This window comes from Rhipicephalus microplus, unplaced genomic scaffold (assembly GCF_043290135.1).
Source record: "Rhipicephalus microplus isolate Deutch F79 unplaced genomic scaffold, USDA_Rmic scaffold_14, whole genome shotgun sequence".
In the NCBI taxonomy this organism is placed as follows: domain Eukaryota; kingdom Metazoa; phylum Arthropoda; class Arachnida; order Ixodida; family Ixodidae; genus Rhipicephalus; species Rhipicephalus microplus.
The window spans coordinates 20,552,942-20,568,702 of NW_027464587.1; the positions used below are offsets into that span (position 1 = coordinate 20,552,942).

General features: G+C 47.7%; 1 protein-coding gene across 1 annotated transcript; it reads left to right on the forward strand.

Annotated features, from left to right (window-relative positions):
- The first annotated feature begins 7,509 nt into the window (after positions 1–7,509).
- On the forward strand, positions 7,510–9,179 carry LOC142784423 (zinc finger MYM-type protein 1-like). Its single transcript, XM_075882795.1, has one exon. The coding sequence runs from the start codon at positions 7,600–7,602 to the stop codon at positions 8,854–8,856; it is 1,257 nt and encodes a 418-aa protein (XP_075738910.1). The 5' UTR covers positions 7,510–7,599; the 3' UTR covers positions 8,857–9,179.
- The last annotated feature ends 6,582 nt before the right edge of the window (positions 9,180–15,761 follow it).

Consider the following 15,761-nt stretch of genomic DNA (forward strand, 5'->3'; position numbering starts at 1 on the left):
GGACGCTTCCCCCTACTCATCATCATTTACTCCTTGGATATGCCATAATATTTGTTCTTCAGTTTTAACAGTGTGCCCTGTCGTCTAGCCGTTTTACAATCGACACCTGAGCTGACGGAGGAGCGGTGTTCTTTTTTCGTCAAACAAGTCACCGAAAGGCTACCAGCCTGATTTTCACCGTGTACTGTCTTTCCTAGCCGGGAAGTGAGGCGCCCTCAATCCGACGCCGTAATGTGTTCCACGAGATGATCACAATGGTAAACAATGGTTTCCGCTGTGGTGAAATTTCACTGGAAGAGATAGTGGCATCAGCTCGACGACAACTTGTCCCGTTAATTAAGCAACAAGTTCGGCGATTCTTTTGAACTTAGGTGCGACGGACCTTTTGATGCACCTTGTCGTCTGAGCATGGGAGTCCGTAGCGGCATTCACACGACAAGGACAGCCGTACCTTGGTGTCACACGGCAGTGCATTGGCCACGTACGCCCCAATGGCGTACGTTTAACGAGTTGTATGTGGGTTCCACCCTCGGATGTAGAATGTGAACTATGATTGGACAACGCAATCTGGACCCATTCCCAGTGCCAGAGATCTGAGGAGAACGTGGTCTCTCTAATGAGTCACCGAGCGCATTCGCCAGGGATCTCCCGTCATGTACAGGATGTAATAAACCCTCTGCTTAAGTTCACCTTCCTTCTGCCTGGGCATCATCATCCCGGATCTCTGGTGCCTCCAAAGGCCGGTCGCAACACAGTGTTCAACAAGCTCCGTCCTTCTTCATGACACAACTCTGATAGTCCGCAGCTGTGTGGTCTTTTGGTTTCGCAAACACATATTCAAAAACTGTTTGCATGCCTAGTGGCAGGGGCGGCGCCAGGGGGGGGGGGGGCAAGGGTGGGCTGGAGCCCTCCCAAAATTCTCGCCTGCCCCCCCCCCCCCTATGCCCACCCAAGTGCCCGGAAGCATATATTGAAAACCTAGTAGGAGCAGAGCTAGCAACCGACGGCGAGAGCTGATTGGCTACTTGCGCCGAGGGACGCTCTGACGTCACACCATAGCAACGGTGACGGTGCTGCTCCGGACCTTGGCCGCGCGGGCTTTTCCGTCGAGAAGCTGGGCTGCACGACCATATCGAATCAAGCCATACGCAATTCGATGTGGCAATTCGATATGGAGGCTGCTTGCTCGCTCGTTTCAGCGATCGCTTTCCAGACTACAGTAGGCAGTGGAACCCAGAGCGCACCAGCGGCACGGCCTTGTTTAAGCTTAAACCGCGTAGGCCGCTGCACAAAAGCACGCAGAAATGTGGTTTGGTGTGAAGGAGAGAAAGATTCGTTCTGCCAGCCTCAAGGACCCCACAACCCGCGAAAGACTTAAAAAATGCTGGCCGTGGACAGCGGGAAGGAAAAGCGCACGTGGCCGTTCGGAGCAAAAAAAGTTAACCTCTGAAACAAAATTGTCATGCAAAACAAGAAAACGAACAAACCTATCAACTACATTTTAGAGAAACAATACTTCCAACTGTTCATCTCCTCTTGCTCAAGTTCGCGGATATTTATTTGTAAGATAGAAATGTGGTGTTTGAAGGGTCACAGCTTATGTACAACGCTGTATACCAGTTTCCTTTATTTCACGAGTTACACGTGGCATGATTGGGTCGCAAATCGGCCAAAGTGCGTGTATGTAGGCTCTGCGCAGTTCTGATTAAAGTTGATATAGGTGACATAAAGGCACGTGCTGGCTCCGGAGACTGCGCCGTGCGCATTATTGCAAAACTGTGCGCGATGGGAAACGCCTGCAATGCATTGTAAGCTTTAATTAATACGTATTATTTTATTATTATTTGCTGTTCGATAAAATAACTTAACGGGCGCTTTAGAGCATGTGGACCAAACTAGGTGATATAATAAGGGCACATGCTGGCTCCAGATACTGCGCGTACTTAACAAAGCAGCTCTCCGCGCGATGGGAGGCACCTTCAATGCACTATGAGCTACATCGGCCAGACAGGGCGCTGCCTCAATGACCGACTCAGGGAACACGAAAGAAATCTTAACAATAACGAGAGAAGTCATCTTGTTGACCACTGCGCGGCGTGCTCGAATTGTGAACCACGGTTCCGCTGCGCAAAAATCCTTGGCAGAAGTAGGCGAAAAACGGCCCGTGAAACCTCAGAAGCGTTTTTCATTATAAAAGCAGGTGAGGATTGTGTCAGCGACACTTCCATTGCGCTGTACAAAGCCGAAATTGAATTTCTGACGCGCCTTGTTTGAACGTTTTTTCTGTTTCCTGTTCTAAAGATCGCTGTGACGATGCGCCTGCGCAGCTTGCTGGTATATATACTTGTTGATCTGCGTTCAATAAATCAGTTGTTAGTTTGCGCCTGTGCTCGTCTCTTCTTCCCTTGTGTTGTGTGGTAGCGCTTTTACGATGTATTCCATGGCTTTAATTACAGCCCGTTATTTCGGTACCGAATGTTGCTGATAGGGTTTTTTTAATACAATTAAAAAAAGTTTGTGAACGGCGCAGCAATTTTTCGGCGCGAAATTGCGTAATGCCCTGGGAAAAGCTAGGAATACATTCCTAATTAAGGCAACTTTATTCACTAAACAATGCGCGTCGGATGCGACAGGAGATAGCTATGAGCTTTAAGTACTATGCGCTTTAAGCGCTCTGAGCTTTAAGTACAGCCATTGTATTGCGATGCGTAATTTTGGCGATTACATGAAGTTTCTTAATAGAGTTCAAATAACTCCATGAACGGCGCAGCATTTTATTGTTTTTTGCAATGCCCTGGAGAAGTGTAGGAATTCATTCCTAATTAAGGCAACTTTATTCACTAAATAGCGGCGCGCGTAGCGCTCATGGTTTGGCAAGGTCCTCCAGTAGTCATCGGCGGCCCAGCGCAAAACGAGAAGCGCCGCGAGAGAGAGAGCGGTTCGGGCGGCCAAACGCGCGCAGCGCGAAAGCCAAAACCGCGTACGAAGCAGCGGTAACGGTGGCGCGGCCAAAGCGGCCAAGATCCGAAGCGGCGCCGGCGCCGTTGCTATGGCGTGACATCACAGCGACCCTCGGCTCAAGTAGCCAATCAGCTCTCGCCGCCAGTTGCTAGCTCTGCTCCTACTAGGTTTTCAATATATGCTGCCCGGAAAGCTTACCCAAGGGATGCGGTATCAAAATAAAGTATCAAATTATTGGAAATTTCTGATCACAGGCTATTACCCTCTCGCCTGTGATAAACAGGCACTTGAAATACAGTGCGAACAGGCACGATAAGAAAAGAAATGGCTCTGACTGATAGTAGATTGAAACAAGAAAGTCCACAGTTTGTAGTTTGCTCTGCTTGTGTGAAGCAACAAGCTCGTGCGAGATCCTCTTTTCGAGACGCGCCTTCCCCTCACACACCGCCACCGCAGAGAATAAGCTTCGCCCTGCTGGGGCAACGAGCGCTGGGGAACCTTAGACAGGGTGCACGTGCAGTGGCGTAGCCAGGGGGTGGCACATTAGGCCTGTGACCCCCCTCCCTCCAAAAATGCCATCGCATACAGGGCACAAAACAAAACGACGCTCGACCTCGTCTGCCGGGCCGGCCCCAACTTCGGATCCAGGTAGTATCCCCCCCCCCCTCACCTTAAACAAATTTCTGCCTGCGTGCCTGTGCACGTGTGGCCATAAGCAGGCTAGAACACAGGAGCAGCAAGCAGCGTGGGCTCAAAACCGTAGACGTTCATATACGGAGCCGGTTTCGATACCTTTTCATGTGAAGTTTAACCTTGGACATAGGGAGATCCCAGCCGCCCACGTACGTTTCTTTGCATATTCTGCAGGTGCAGTTGGGAGTACAATGGAACGCCAGAGCGTGCGTACGCCGGCGGCTGGGGGTCCCTGGCACTAAATCTAGAACACACAACACGCGGATATGCGTGTCGTCTTTAGGCGATGCCAAAGCGGCACGTAAAAAAAACAAAACTGGACAAACTGCCGTGGTATTCCATTCGTTTGCTAGCTCTCGCGGTGTAAGACACACACTTTTTTCTTATTTTCTTACTCTGTGCTCGCTCCCAAGCAGTGTTCGGGTCACGCATAGGCATACGCAGGGTTCCCCTTCAGGAGGGGCGAAGGTTCGTCGCAGTGCCACCCCTCCCTCTTATGTCAATGCATGGGGCTGACTTGGCGCTCCCCCCCAGTCGCAGCCTCTATTATATCAATGTGCAGACCTGACTGCGCCCCCCCTGCCCCCCGTCGTGAGAGAGAAGACCCGAAAAGTTTGTCCGGCGACGTCAACGCTTCTCTGCGGAGTGGCTATTAAAAAGAGAAAAGAAGAGAAAAGCGAGCCCCGTTATTGTCTGCTTCAATGAGCGACACCGCCACAGTAGCTCACGAGGGATGGGGGTGAGGAGGGATAAAAAGGATAGGAGTAAAGATGTGGGATAGCCGAATAAGGAGACGAGAAGAAGAGACGTGTGGTGGTAAGCCACAGCGAGCGAGGACAAACCGAGGGGATAGAAGAGATAGGAAAGATGGAGCACGGTCACTGGAGTCCGAGGACGGGGCGCACCTGCGAGAGCTCCTTTCGGCGTCGGTGGATGGCGTAGAACAAGTCCAGTAAGTCAGAGCTGCACTGTCGTCGGAGGTGGAAGGTCGTCGGCGGCAGGAGATGACGTAGGGCGAGCCCAGTCGGCCAGAGCCACGATGACGCGGGAGATCCCAAGCACGCGGAGCGCGCGAGCGCACGACCGGTCGGCCCGAAATCCAGCAAGCAAGTCCGCTTCTCTGCCGGAAAAAGCGTACAGCCTCCGCTCCCTTTGGTTCCCGCGTATACTTGTGAAGCGCGCGCTGCACGTGAAACAGCCCTCGTTCCGCCATGTCAACGCGACAAAGAGGAGGGCATCATAGCTGTGTCGTCAACTGTGACAATGGCCATGTAAACACGAAGGGGTCGACTTCAACATTCCCAAACAGAAAAAGCAGGCGACAAGCATGGATCGCAACAGTGCGCCGAGACAAGTAAATTTTTTTTATAAAAATGAGCACGTGCACGATGCATTTAACCTGACAGGAGTTTATTCCTGCGTCACCACTCCTCTAAGCTTTTGAGTTACATGGAGATACATATCTGCATCTTAAAAGCGCAAATTGCCATATTACTTTCAACTTGCATCTTTTCAGCACTGTCAAAAAATTGCGAAGACATGTTTATGCTGCTACTGTTATTCGATATTGTAGTAGTTGAAGTTGTGTACACATGTGGTATTTGTGATGTGTGGTTATATATTTTTGTATCTAAGCAGCGCCGATGGAAGAATGTGGTTGCCAAAAGCTTCGACAATGATTTGTAGCAGCCATTTTGTGGAAAACTGCAAAGTGACTCAAGCGAGCACACTTCTTATGTACTGACGATAGTTCCAGCGGCTTACAGGAAACGGGCATCTCACGCAGAAACGGCGCAGAGGTATGATAAGCAGCGAAGCGCATAACTGACTATGCATTTTAAAGCATTCTCTTTAGACTGTTGATTCCAAAATTTACGCTCAGCGAAAATTTGTTCCGCGCACGTGCAATTATCAAGTAAAGCTAGAATAAAAGGGTATTTATCATAAACGTGACCCCTTCATACCACCACGTTTTAAGGGTAAGATTGGAACGCGGTTAGTAACAAGGACATTTGTCTATGCAACAAGCGCGCCCGCCCTGTCTATGTGTTTTCTTCATTTGCAGTATGGTCGTGATTTTGGCGCGAAATTGACTATTTAATTGAGACATGTACTAACTAGCCTAACAACGAGTACAACAAGCGCATTGCTCTTTGGATACCTTTCATTAAATGTAATAATGATTCAAGCAACGGACTACGCACAATGTAGATAAATAAATTTCCATACATAGCTATCTCCGTGCAGTTCTCGTATGACATATTTCTGTGCACACCAGATGGTCGCAATCGCTAGTTTTTTTGTTTTTTTTTTAATGAGGCATTTTGCCATCGCACATGTTTTTATAGAGTTTGATTATGGCGTTGTCTGCTACCACTTGCTCCGCATCTGCTACATGGCTGAGCAGATCGCTGACCTTTCACCGAATTGCTGCCACGAAAAAAATCTTAAATTGCGGCGATCTTAAACGCGACAAAAGCGTGTACATCCTAACCGCGCGCGAGGCGAAACTCTCAAAAACACGTGCAGAACGCGTGTAGCGTGGGAGAAAAGGAACAGGTTTTTTAAAGACAGGTTGAAGGGAACATCGGAGAGGTCAACATTCTTGTAACAAGTTTTGCCCCCCCATTCAACCGCAGCGGCCGACCCCGCAGCGCCCTCTACGGCGTGGGTCTCCCCTGCCATCCCTCCAACGTTCAGTCTACATTGGCTTGTCTCAGTATGTCACAAAAAAGGTCTATTGCCGACTTTTTTTCGCCTTCGAGCAAGCGGGCCAAGCAAAAAGCTGTCTCCCCCGAGCTTTTTGCTTCCACAGCAGAAGATTCGAAGACGCTTCAGGAACAAGAAAATGCTCAGTGCTTTGTTTCAATTCCGCTTGAAGAGACTGTGCGTAGCATCGCGTCTGACGATGCTTGCCCGTCCTCGTCAGGGCACATGGACCGCGAATGTGATGACCTTTCCGCATCGTGTGCAGCAAGACATCAACCTGATTCTGCGACAGAATTCACCGCCTCTGATGTGGATGTCGACCACGCAGGCCAGTTGGACATTTCGAAATTCAAGACAGAGCAACCCACACAGCCAATACTGAACCCATTTCCATCTAAGAAGTACGGCAAATTGAGCAGGAGCTTCAACTCAAACTGGTACCGCCTATTTCCTTGGTTGGAGTACAGCGCGCAGGCTGACGCAGCTTTCTGTTTCCCATGCAGAATGTTTTCAACTGGTGACAATGAGAAATCTGCATTTGTCAATGGTGGATACAGTAATTGGAAAAATGCCCTAGAAAGAGACGGTGGCTTCAGGAAGCACGAAAACTCACTCGTGCATAAGACTTGCCAGGCATCGTGGGTTTCCTTCACGCAGATGAAGGCGGGAGGACAAAGCAGGTCGGTTGCAACACATCTCAGGGACGCGTACTCCAGGGAGGTGCAGGAAAATCGCCTCTATATAGCAAGAGTTGCCGATATATTGCGATTTACTGCCGTTCAGGGAATCTCTCAGAGGGGCCACGATGAAAGTGCCAGAAGTGAAAACAAAGGAAACTTCGTTGAGCTCTTGAACTTGTTTGCTAAATATGACGACATTATAGGAAAGAAACTGAATGGTGGAGCAGCGAATGCGAAGTACGTTCATCACTCGATACAAGACCAGATCCTCGAAATTCTCAGCCACATCACATTAACAAGTATAAAGGAAGAGATGAAAAGCTCCCAGTGCTTTACACTTATCGTCGATGAAACCAAGGATCCAAGTAAGACGGAACAGTTGTCAGTGGTAGTAAGGTACTACCTCAATGGGGCTGTCTTTGAGAGGTTCCTTGGATTCCGCAACGCTGGGCCATTGGATGCTAAGTCGCTCCTGAGCTACGTCAAGGAAACGCTGAATCGCTGCGGCATTGATTCTCAACTGTGCATTGCTCAAACATACGATGGTGCAAGTGTCATGAGCGGTACGTCACGAGGCGTCCAGGCACTATTCAGGCAGGAAGTGCCGCAGGCAGTGTACGTACACTGCATGAACCACCGTCTCAATCTTGTCATCGTGGATGTCTGCAAGGCGATAAAACCGGTGAGGGATTTTTTCTCTCTTTTGGAAAGCCTTTATGTATTCCTAAGTGGATCTGCAGTTCACTCCCTCTATGTAGATGTTCAAAAAAGGTTGTCTTTGCCTGTGACAGAGCTGCAGCGTCTCAGCAATACACGATGGGCCTGCCAGATAACGGCTTGCACAGCTGCCATGAAAAGCTTTCCTGCCATTCTTGTATGCCTCAGCGAAGTCATCGCTACAAACAGCAGGCGGGCAACGGAAGCCGGGGGTCTGCTGGAGCAAATGAACTTCTCTTTTCTTTTCCATTTAAGGCTATTCACCAAGCTACTCAGCCGCCTTAAGGTTTTTTCGGACATATTACAAAGTAAAGACTGCAACCTTAGTCAGGCATGCCTCATGGCGCACACTGTCATTGACGAGTTATCCGAAATCAGAAATTCGCAGAGCGCGTTTGGCACTGTGTGGGAGCAAACCTGCACTATTTCTGAGGAGAACGGGGTCCCCCAAAGGGAAAAGCAGAGAACGAAGCGCCTTCCGCTCCATTTAGAGCAGTTTGTATTAAGTGAAGGACGGCCCGTTGAAGAAGAGTCTCCAGATTCAAAAGAAACTTTCAAAGTCAAAGTTTTTCTGCCCGTTTTGGACCACATCATTGTGGAACTGACTAGGCGATTTGCGGAAAATAATGACGTACTCTGTGGAGTCAGCGCCCTCCACCCTCAAAGTGAGAATTTTATGGACGTCTCCTTGCTCAAGCCTTTCGCTGAGCACTATGCATGCGACATCAACAGCGTTGAAGTTGAATGCAAGTTGGTAATTAAACTTCTTCAGCGCATCGAAGCCGAAAGGAAGTGCAGGATAGAAACATTGCTGCAATTGGTCACCGTCTTGGAAGAGTATAAGTTAGCCTTTCACGAACTGCACAAGCTAAATGTTATCGCCGTGACGATACCGGCATCATCATCTTCTTGCGAGCGCACATTTTCGTGCCTTCGAAGACTGAAGACTTATCTTCGCAGCAAAATGACTAACAACCGTCTGAGCGACCTAGCTGTGCTTGCGGTAGAATGGTCTCTAGCCAATAAGATAGACCTTCAGCGTGTTGTTGACATGTTCGATGCTGCACACAATAATCGGCGTATACGTCTGCACTAGTATGCCGGTAAATGAAACTCTATAGTACCTTTGCGGCACTTTCATGGGAAAAATGTTCGGGCACGGAAACCCGCTTCGCCATCGAATAATTCCGGCCGTTTTTCCTCGCTTTCAAACAAACTGCAAAAGGTGCCCCGCTTGTCTGAGGCCACGTCGGTGCCCCGCTTGTGTGGTGAACAGTGCCTAGTAGGAGAGCTGACACGTTTGTGAAAACTGGTGTACTGTTTAGTCAGATGTGAAATGACTTACCTGCCTATGCGTGATCCAGTTTTACAAATCTATGCCCTTCATTTGTTTATTCTTTTGCTACATTGCTTCTTTTTTCTTTTTCCATTTCCAACGTTTAGCAACACCAGCAGGTGCAAGAACAGCCTTTTAACATTTTGTAATCTGGCGCATCATTACGAAACTTAGAATTGATATGAACATTACTTAGTGGTGTTAGTTATCTCTGATGCTCTGAAATGACTCTTTCGAAGCTATATTGTGATCTAGTTAACACGTGTTATTTTGTTGCTGCTGGTTACCAAGCTTAATTTCTTTTATTTGGTACTGCATTTTGTATATCGGTTGTTTGACAAACTGTATCAGTTTTCATTTTACTAGCAATACAACTGCTGTGTAAACATGCTAAATATTAAGTTGTATCCTATTGCGTTGCTCGAATATCTTACTTACACTGGTGTGTTTAGAACCTGGGCCTTTAGCCCAGCCAAACGGTTTCAGCCACCGACTAATTGGTGTCCTCTTGTGTTTTCGGAAGATTGTGGTGAAAGATTGTGGTATTTCGTGACTAAGCAGCACTTGCGTGCAGCAAATGAAGCAGTTGCAGGTGAGCTAATAGATAGCTATCCTTGGCGAGATTGCAGTGAACTGCGCATAGCAGTAGATACAGCTACAGTGTACTAGACAGCAAAGACAGCGAAGCAGCATAGCGGCGTCAAACCGGTCGACGCTGATGACGTAGCTGACGTCGTGACACGCAGGCTTGACAAGTTCTAGGAGGCGTTGCTTCGGCTCGACTTCTCCCAAAGGCTTGGCTGGCTACCTCCGACTACATCACAGCTGCGCCCATTTTCTCAAGTTGCTATCGTTCTGGTAATATTATCAAGGAAGCTATAGATCAGCTGTTTTTCGCCCAGCTAATCCCATTCTAACCCGTATAAAGCTAGCGCCTAGGTGATTTCTTTTGTAAGAGTGTAAGAGTTGATTTAGATCAAGAGAAAATCTTTCAGATAATATATTACGTTGAACTCACCTAAGCAGAACAATACGCATGTTTATTGACGTGTTGAGCTACTGAACGAAGCGTAAGTGACATGTAAAAGGACATATCGTAGACTTCCATCGAAGAAGTGGGGCGTTTATAAAAGAAGAAAAGGGGAAGAGAGTAAGACAGTGAAAATACAACGCATAAGCTCCCCACTTGCTTGCCGCCCTGGAGGAACTCACTTTTCGTGGTTGCCCCCCCAGTAAAAACATCCTGGCGCCGCCCCTGCCTAGCGGACGTGAACCTCTTCCTAGTTTTCGTAGCCTTCACTCGTAACAAACTCCCTATTCATTAACTCTGAAGCATTGGCTGTTGCATCATGAAGAGCACACACACACTCCAACGTTCGCTTGAGGACACTGAACTTCGAGGTTGAAGATATGCACTTCCGACAACCTTTTTCGGGAAATTGGCCACTCGTTGACTTCCCGCAGTTTCACTTGGGCGGGATGGAGCCGCAGTGATGAGAAGGATAGCATGGTATCGGAGAAAATACGCCGCAGGTGCACTGAGTGCTTAGGTACCCCCCTACATTCCGAAATGTTCTCAGTCACTAAAGTATTCCAGAATGCCGTGAGAAAACAACAACAAAGAAATGGACCACACAAAAATAAAAAATCGCATGAAGCTTCAAAGGGGGGAGGGGACTGAGCCCCTAGTTTCTGCTGACAGGAGGAGCTCAAGCGCATCCCACCCCCTGCTTTCGGAGACCATGCAAGCTCGACAAACCGAAAAAGCAGGGAATATCTACAAAACTACGGACCAACGTTAGCTCAAGCTTTAAAGACGATAGTCTTTCTTGGAGACCTTCAACGGAAAAACTTTTGCCTGCCTGTCTGTCTGTCTGTCTGTCTGTCTGTCTGTCTGTCTGTCTGTCTGTCTGTCTGTCTGTCTGTCTGTCTGTCTATCTATCTATTTGGGGTTAGAGAAGGAGGTAGAAAGATAGGTAGAATACTGTAGCTGTACAACCTCTGTCCTCACGACGGCCTCTAAAGCGGAGAACGGGTAGGGTAGGAGAACTACAGATAGACGACCCTAAACTGTAGCTTGACACACCGTTCACGTTAGCTGAGCTTATAGCAGCATTGACGCACAGCAAAACGAAGTCCGCTCCTGGACATGAAGTAGTTACGTGGCGAGAACTTCGGAATGTTAGCGACGATACAGTAAAAAAACTTTTTATTTATTTATTTATTTATTAGAATACCCTCAGGGCCCGTAGGGCATTACAGAGGGGGTGGGTACAACATATATAACACACAAGAAAAAAAGACAAAATAAAGAAACAAGTATCAGATGCGCAAATCAGGAAGGCAACATAAGTCAACTAAAAATGTATAAGAATTCAAGCACATACAACACAAAGATAGATAATGGAAACTGCGTATAGTTACAAGCATTGCTGAGAAATTGCAGTCTTGAATAACAAAGGGTCTGTTATTGATACAACGGAAGAGGGAAGGTGGTTCCAATCGGCGGCTGTTTTCGGTAAGAAGGCTGCTGAAAAGAATTTGGTGTGGCAAAACGGAATGGCAACCTTATGCTGATGATCAATGCGCGATGAGTGGTATGACGGTTGTGAAATGAGGTCTCGCTTCATTGATGGATTGTGAAAAAATATCTTATGAAAAAAATGCAGTCGCGCCAGTTTCCTCCGGACAGTTAAATTGGGTAGGTCAAGGTTAGATTTCATTTCTGATATGCTAGCAGTACGGGAATAATTAGAACAAATGAACCGAACTGAGCGGTTCTGAACAGATTCTAACGCGTTAATTAAATTTTGCTGCACGGGATCCCATATAACGGACGCGTACTCAAGCTTTGGGCGAATTAGTGATCGGTATAATAGAATTTTGAGGGCAGCGGAGCGCGAGAAAAGTTGCGGCGTAAGTATCCTAGCGTTCGGTTAGCGTTATTACAGATGTAGGTAACATGCGTGTGCCAAGATAGATTGTTGGTAATGTAAACGCCGAGGTACTTATATGAAGAGACATGCTGGAGGGGAACGGCGTTAATTCTGTAGGTACAGGGGGGAGAAATAGATCGCCGGGTTATTGACATGCATTTAGATTTGTTAGAGTTGAGAGTCATAAGCCATTTATTGCACCAGGTTGAAACAGTGTCAAGGTCTGACTGTAGAAATTGGTTATCATATTCATTGTTTATTTCGCGGTAAATTACACAATCATCTGCAAATAACCTTATAGCGGAGTTAATGCTGTCTGGGAGATCATTAATATATATAAGAAAGAGTAAAGGGCCTAATACGGAACCTTGGGGTACGCCGGATGTTACTTTAGAAAGAGGTGAGTTATAGCCATTAGTTGTTACAAACTGAGTGCGATTAGTCAGAAAGCATTCAATCCATTTAAGAATGTTCGGGTCAATGTTTAAGGCACTAATTTTCAGGAGGAGTAATTGGTGAGGTACTTTATCGAAAGCTTTTTGAAAGTCAAGAAAAATGCAATGCACAAGTGAGCCGCGATCTAAAGCCGATCCTATGTCATTAGTAAAATAAAGAAGTTGGGTTTCACATGAGTAACTTTTTCGGAATCCGTGCTGGTAGGGAGTAAAAAAAGAATTTGATTCTAGGAATGAGACAAGGTTGGAGTAAATTATATGTTCTAACATTTTACAAGGAACACTGGTTAGGGAAATTGGTCTGTAATTGAGAGGAGACTGTGTGTTACCAGATTTGTGCAGAGGGACCACCTTCCCCACCTTCCAGTCAAGCGGCAAAGTGGAGGTCTGAATAGATTGCGAAAAGATTAAGGACAAGTAAATTGATGAATACAATGCAGTGTTTTTTAGAAACTTTGAGTTGATTTCATCTACGCCACAAGAAGAGGATAACTTAAGCTTGTGAATTAAATTTTGCACTCCAACGGCATCAACGGTAACAGGATACATGGGTAAAAAATCACGACTAGGCATTTGCGGCAACGCAGAAGCAGAACAACTTGAAAAAGAAGTAACAAAAAAATCATTTAATGCAATGCAACACTCTTCACAGCGAACTGGCTGCCCCTCTGAGTTCGTAAGCGAAATGTTTATCTTTTCCCTAGGTTTAACAGTTTTCCAAAACTTAGAAGGGTTGGTTACAAGAATTGAAGGAAGGGTATCATTAAGAAAAACGCGTTTGGCTTCCTTGATAGCTGCTCTGTATTCGGAAAGGACAGATTTGTACACGTGCCAACGGGCTAACGAATTTTAACTGTCATTAATGAGTCCTGGAAATCCAGCTTTATCCCCGGTTCACTTTACCTTTCTCTCATCAATCCTATTGAGTAATAAAGGACACAGCACTGCACCTTGTGGTTTATCTCTAGTTCCTTAGGGGGACTGGCCATGTTCCTTGTCCTGTATGTGAACGTAGGATTGTCTGTCGATTAAAGACTGCTGAATGTATTCGAACGCTCTCAAACCACAGCCGGTTTGTGAAAGGTGTGTACAATTACCTTATGGGTTCATTGTCAAACGCTCCTTTCAAGCCCGAGGTGAGTACAACCTTTGTCGTTGGGAGGGCATTCGCTGGGTCTAGAATATCCCGATTAAGTTAAAGCAGAATGTCCTGTGCGGATTTGTACGGGTGAAACCCGCGCATCGAATCTGCAAAAATGCGTTGATTCTTCATGAAATCGGACAAAGGATTCCGCACCATCGTCTTCATTAGTTTGCCCGTACATGATGTGAAAAAAAAAATGGGGCGAAGGCGTGGAGAGGCACGTATGCCGGTATGGCTGAGGTTGTGGAGCTGGTTCGAAAGACCACGGAGATGAGACAGGCGTACATAGGGCATGCTGCGTCCTGTCTACATGTCGCAACATGATGTTGTCGACCCTGAATTGGTGACTTGTTACAGCTGTAGTGAGGACGTGCCCTCGGGAAGTTCCTGCAGTTCATCGTCCGTGGTCTGAGCCTTAGCGAAGACGTCCGCTGTTATCTGCACCAGGCTCATGGCTGCTACACGTGAAAGCACGTCGGCGACCTCGTTGTCCTTCCCACTGACATGTTGGATGTCGGTGGTGAACTCTGCGATGAACGAGAGTTGGTTCTGCTGAAGAGGTAAGAGTTTGTCAGCACGCCGAGAGAAGGCGCATGTATTAGGCATGTGGTCGGTATAGATGATGCAGTTTTGTGCTTCGAGAATATGGCAAAAGTGTCGCACTGCTTCATGTATCACCAGATGTTCGCTGTAGTAAGCTGGGAAATTTGTCGGTGCAGTGCATGGTTTCGTCAGTAGAACTGGTGGCTGAAAGGGCCGTTTCAGACTGGCAAGTCTTTTCGAGGAGGCCAAGAGATGCCAGGTGTTGTCCACGGGTTGGATGAGGGCTGAGCCAGGTGTTGTGCACGGGTTGGATGAGCTAGATGTGTCCGTGAAGAGTCCCAAAGGAGCGTCTGGCATGGTGGTGGTGGATAGGGTGGCTTTGCATTCTTCGAAGGCTTTCGCTAACGTCGGTGCCCACGTGACCGGTTGGTTTTCTCGTAGCCCGGCCAAAGCATCGTGCAGGTGAGCATGGTGTTCACCTGCATGTGGCAAAAAAAAACACCTGTAGAAGTTCAGCATGCATGCCGAGAAAATGGCGAAGGTCTTTGGCGGTGGTGGATCGAGGGTAATTTTGCAGGTCCCAAATGCATGGTGGCAAGAACCGAGTCCACTGAGATGAAACTTCCTGGCCAAGGAAGCGGATGACTGGAGTGCATAACGTGCTTTTTTTATATTGATTAGCAGGCTGCAGCCAGCAAAACATTCGAACAGCAGACGAAGGTGCCTGTGGTGCTTTTTGGCGTCGCAGTAAAATACCAGCGTGCCGTCAAGGTAAATGAAGCAGAAGTCGAGGCTGCGGACGACTTCGTCGATGAAACGCTGAAAGGTTTGTCCAGCGTTCCACAGGCCGAAGCTCAGAAATATAAACTCGAACAAGCCAAAGGGTGTGATTATTGCCATATTCGGGATGTCATCCGGATTGACGAATATCTTTGTGTAGGCCTTCATCAAGTCGAGCACGGAGAACACATTACACCTATGAATGCGATGGGCACAGTCTTGTATGTGGTGTATGGCGTACCTGTCCGGAATGGTGCGCGCATTGAGGGCATGGTAGTCCCCACAGGGCCGCCAGCCTTCGGTCTTCCTCAGGACAAAATGGAGTGGAGAAGTGTGGCAGTTTGGGATAGTTGGTATGGCATAACAATAATAATAGCGCGAGGACAGAACGACGACAAAGGGACAAGAAGGAGACCAGTGGCGAGGCCCATTGGCAATCAGAGCAGCGGGCGATTCCTTCGTGGAGCATGGCCTCGAACTCTGCTTTGACTATGCGCATTTGGCTATGTGGCAGCTTGACAGCGACATGACAGACTTCAAGGTCTTCAAGGGGCCGGGGTAGTAGTTGTGCCTCCGTTGACAGCGACCGTCGGAATGGCGCTTTGGGGGGTGTGGCCCAAGCCCGATGCAGAGAAACAATCAGATGAATTCGGTTCAGTGGTCACGCGCTGCTGCACCTGTTGTAGGCATGCAGTTGCTGTACAAGGTATTGTACTTGCTGGCGCAGAGCGGAGAGTCTGCCGTGGTTAGTTCGGTATCCGGGTCACCTGATGTGGGATGTTGGGTCGACGAAAGACGGATCCCAAC

Excerpts from the sequence above, each read along its gene's own strand:
- LOC142784423 (XM_075882795.1), top strand. The coding sequence starts at position 7,600 with ATGAGCGGTACGTCACGAGGCGTCCAGGCACTATTCAGGCAGGAAGTG.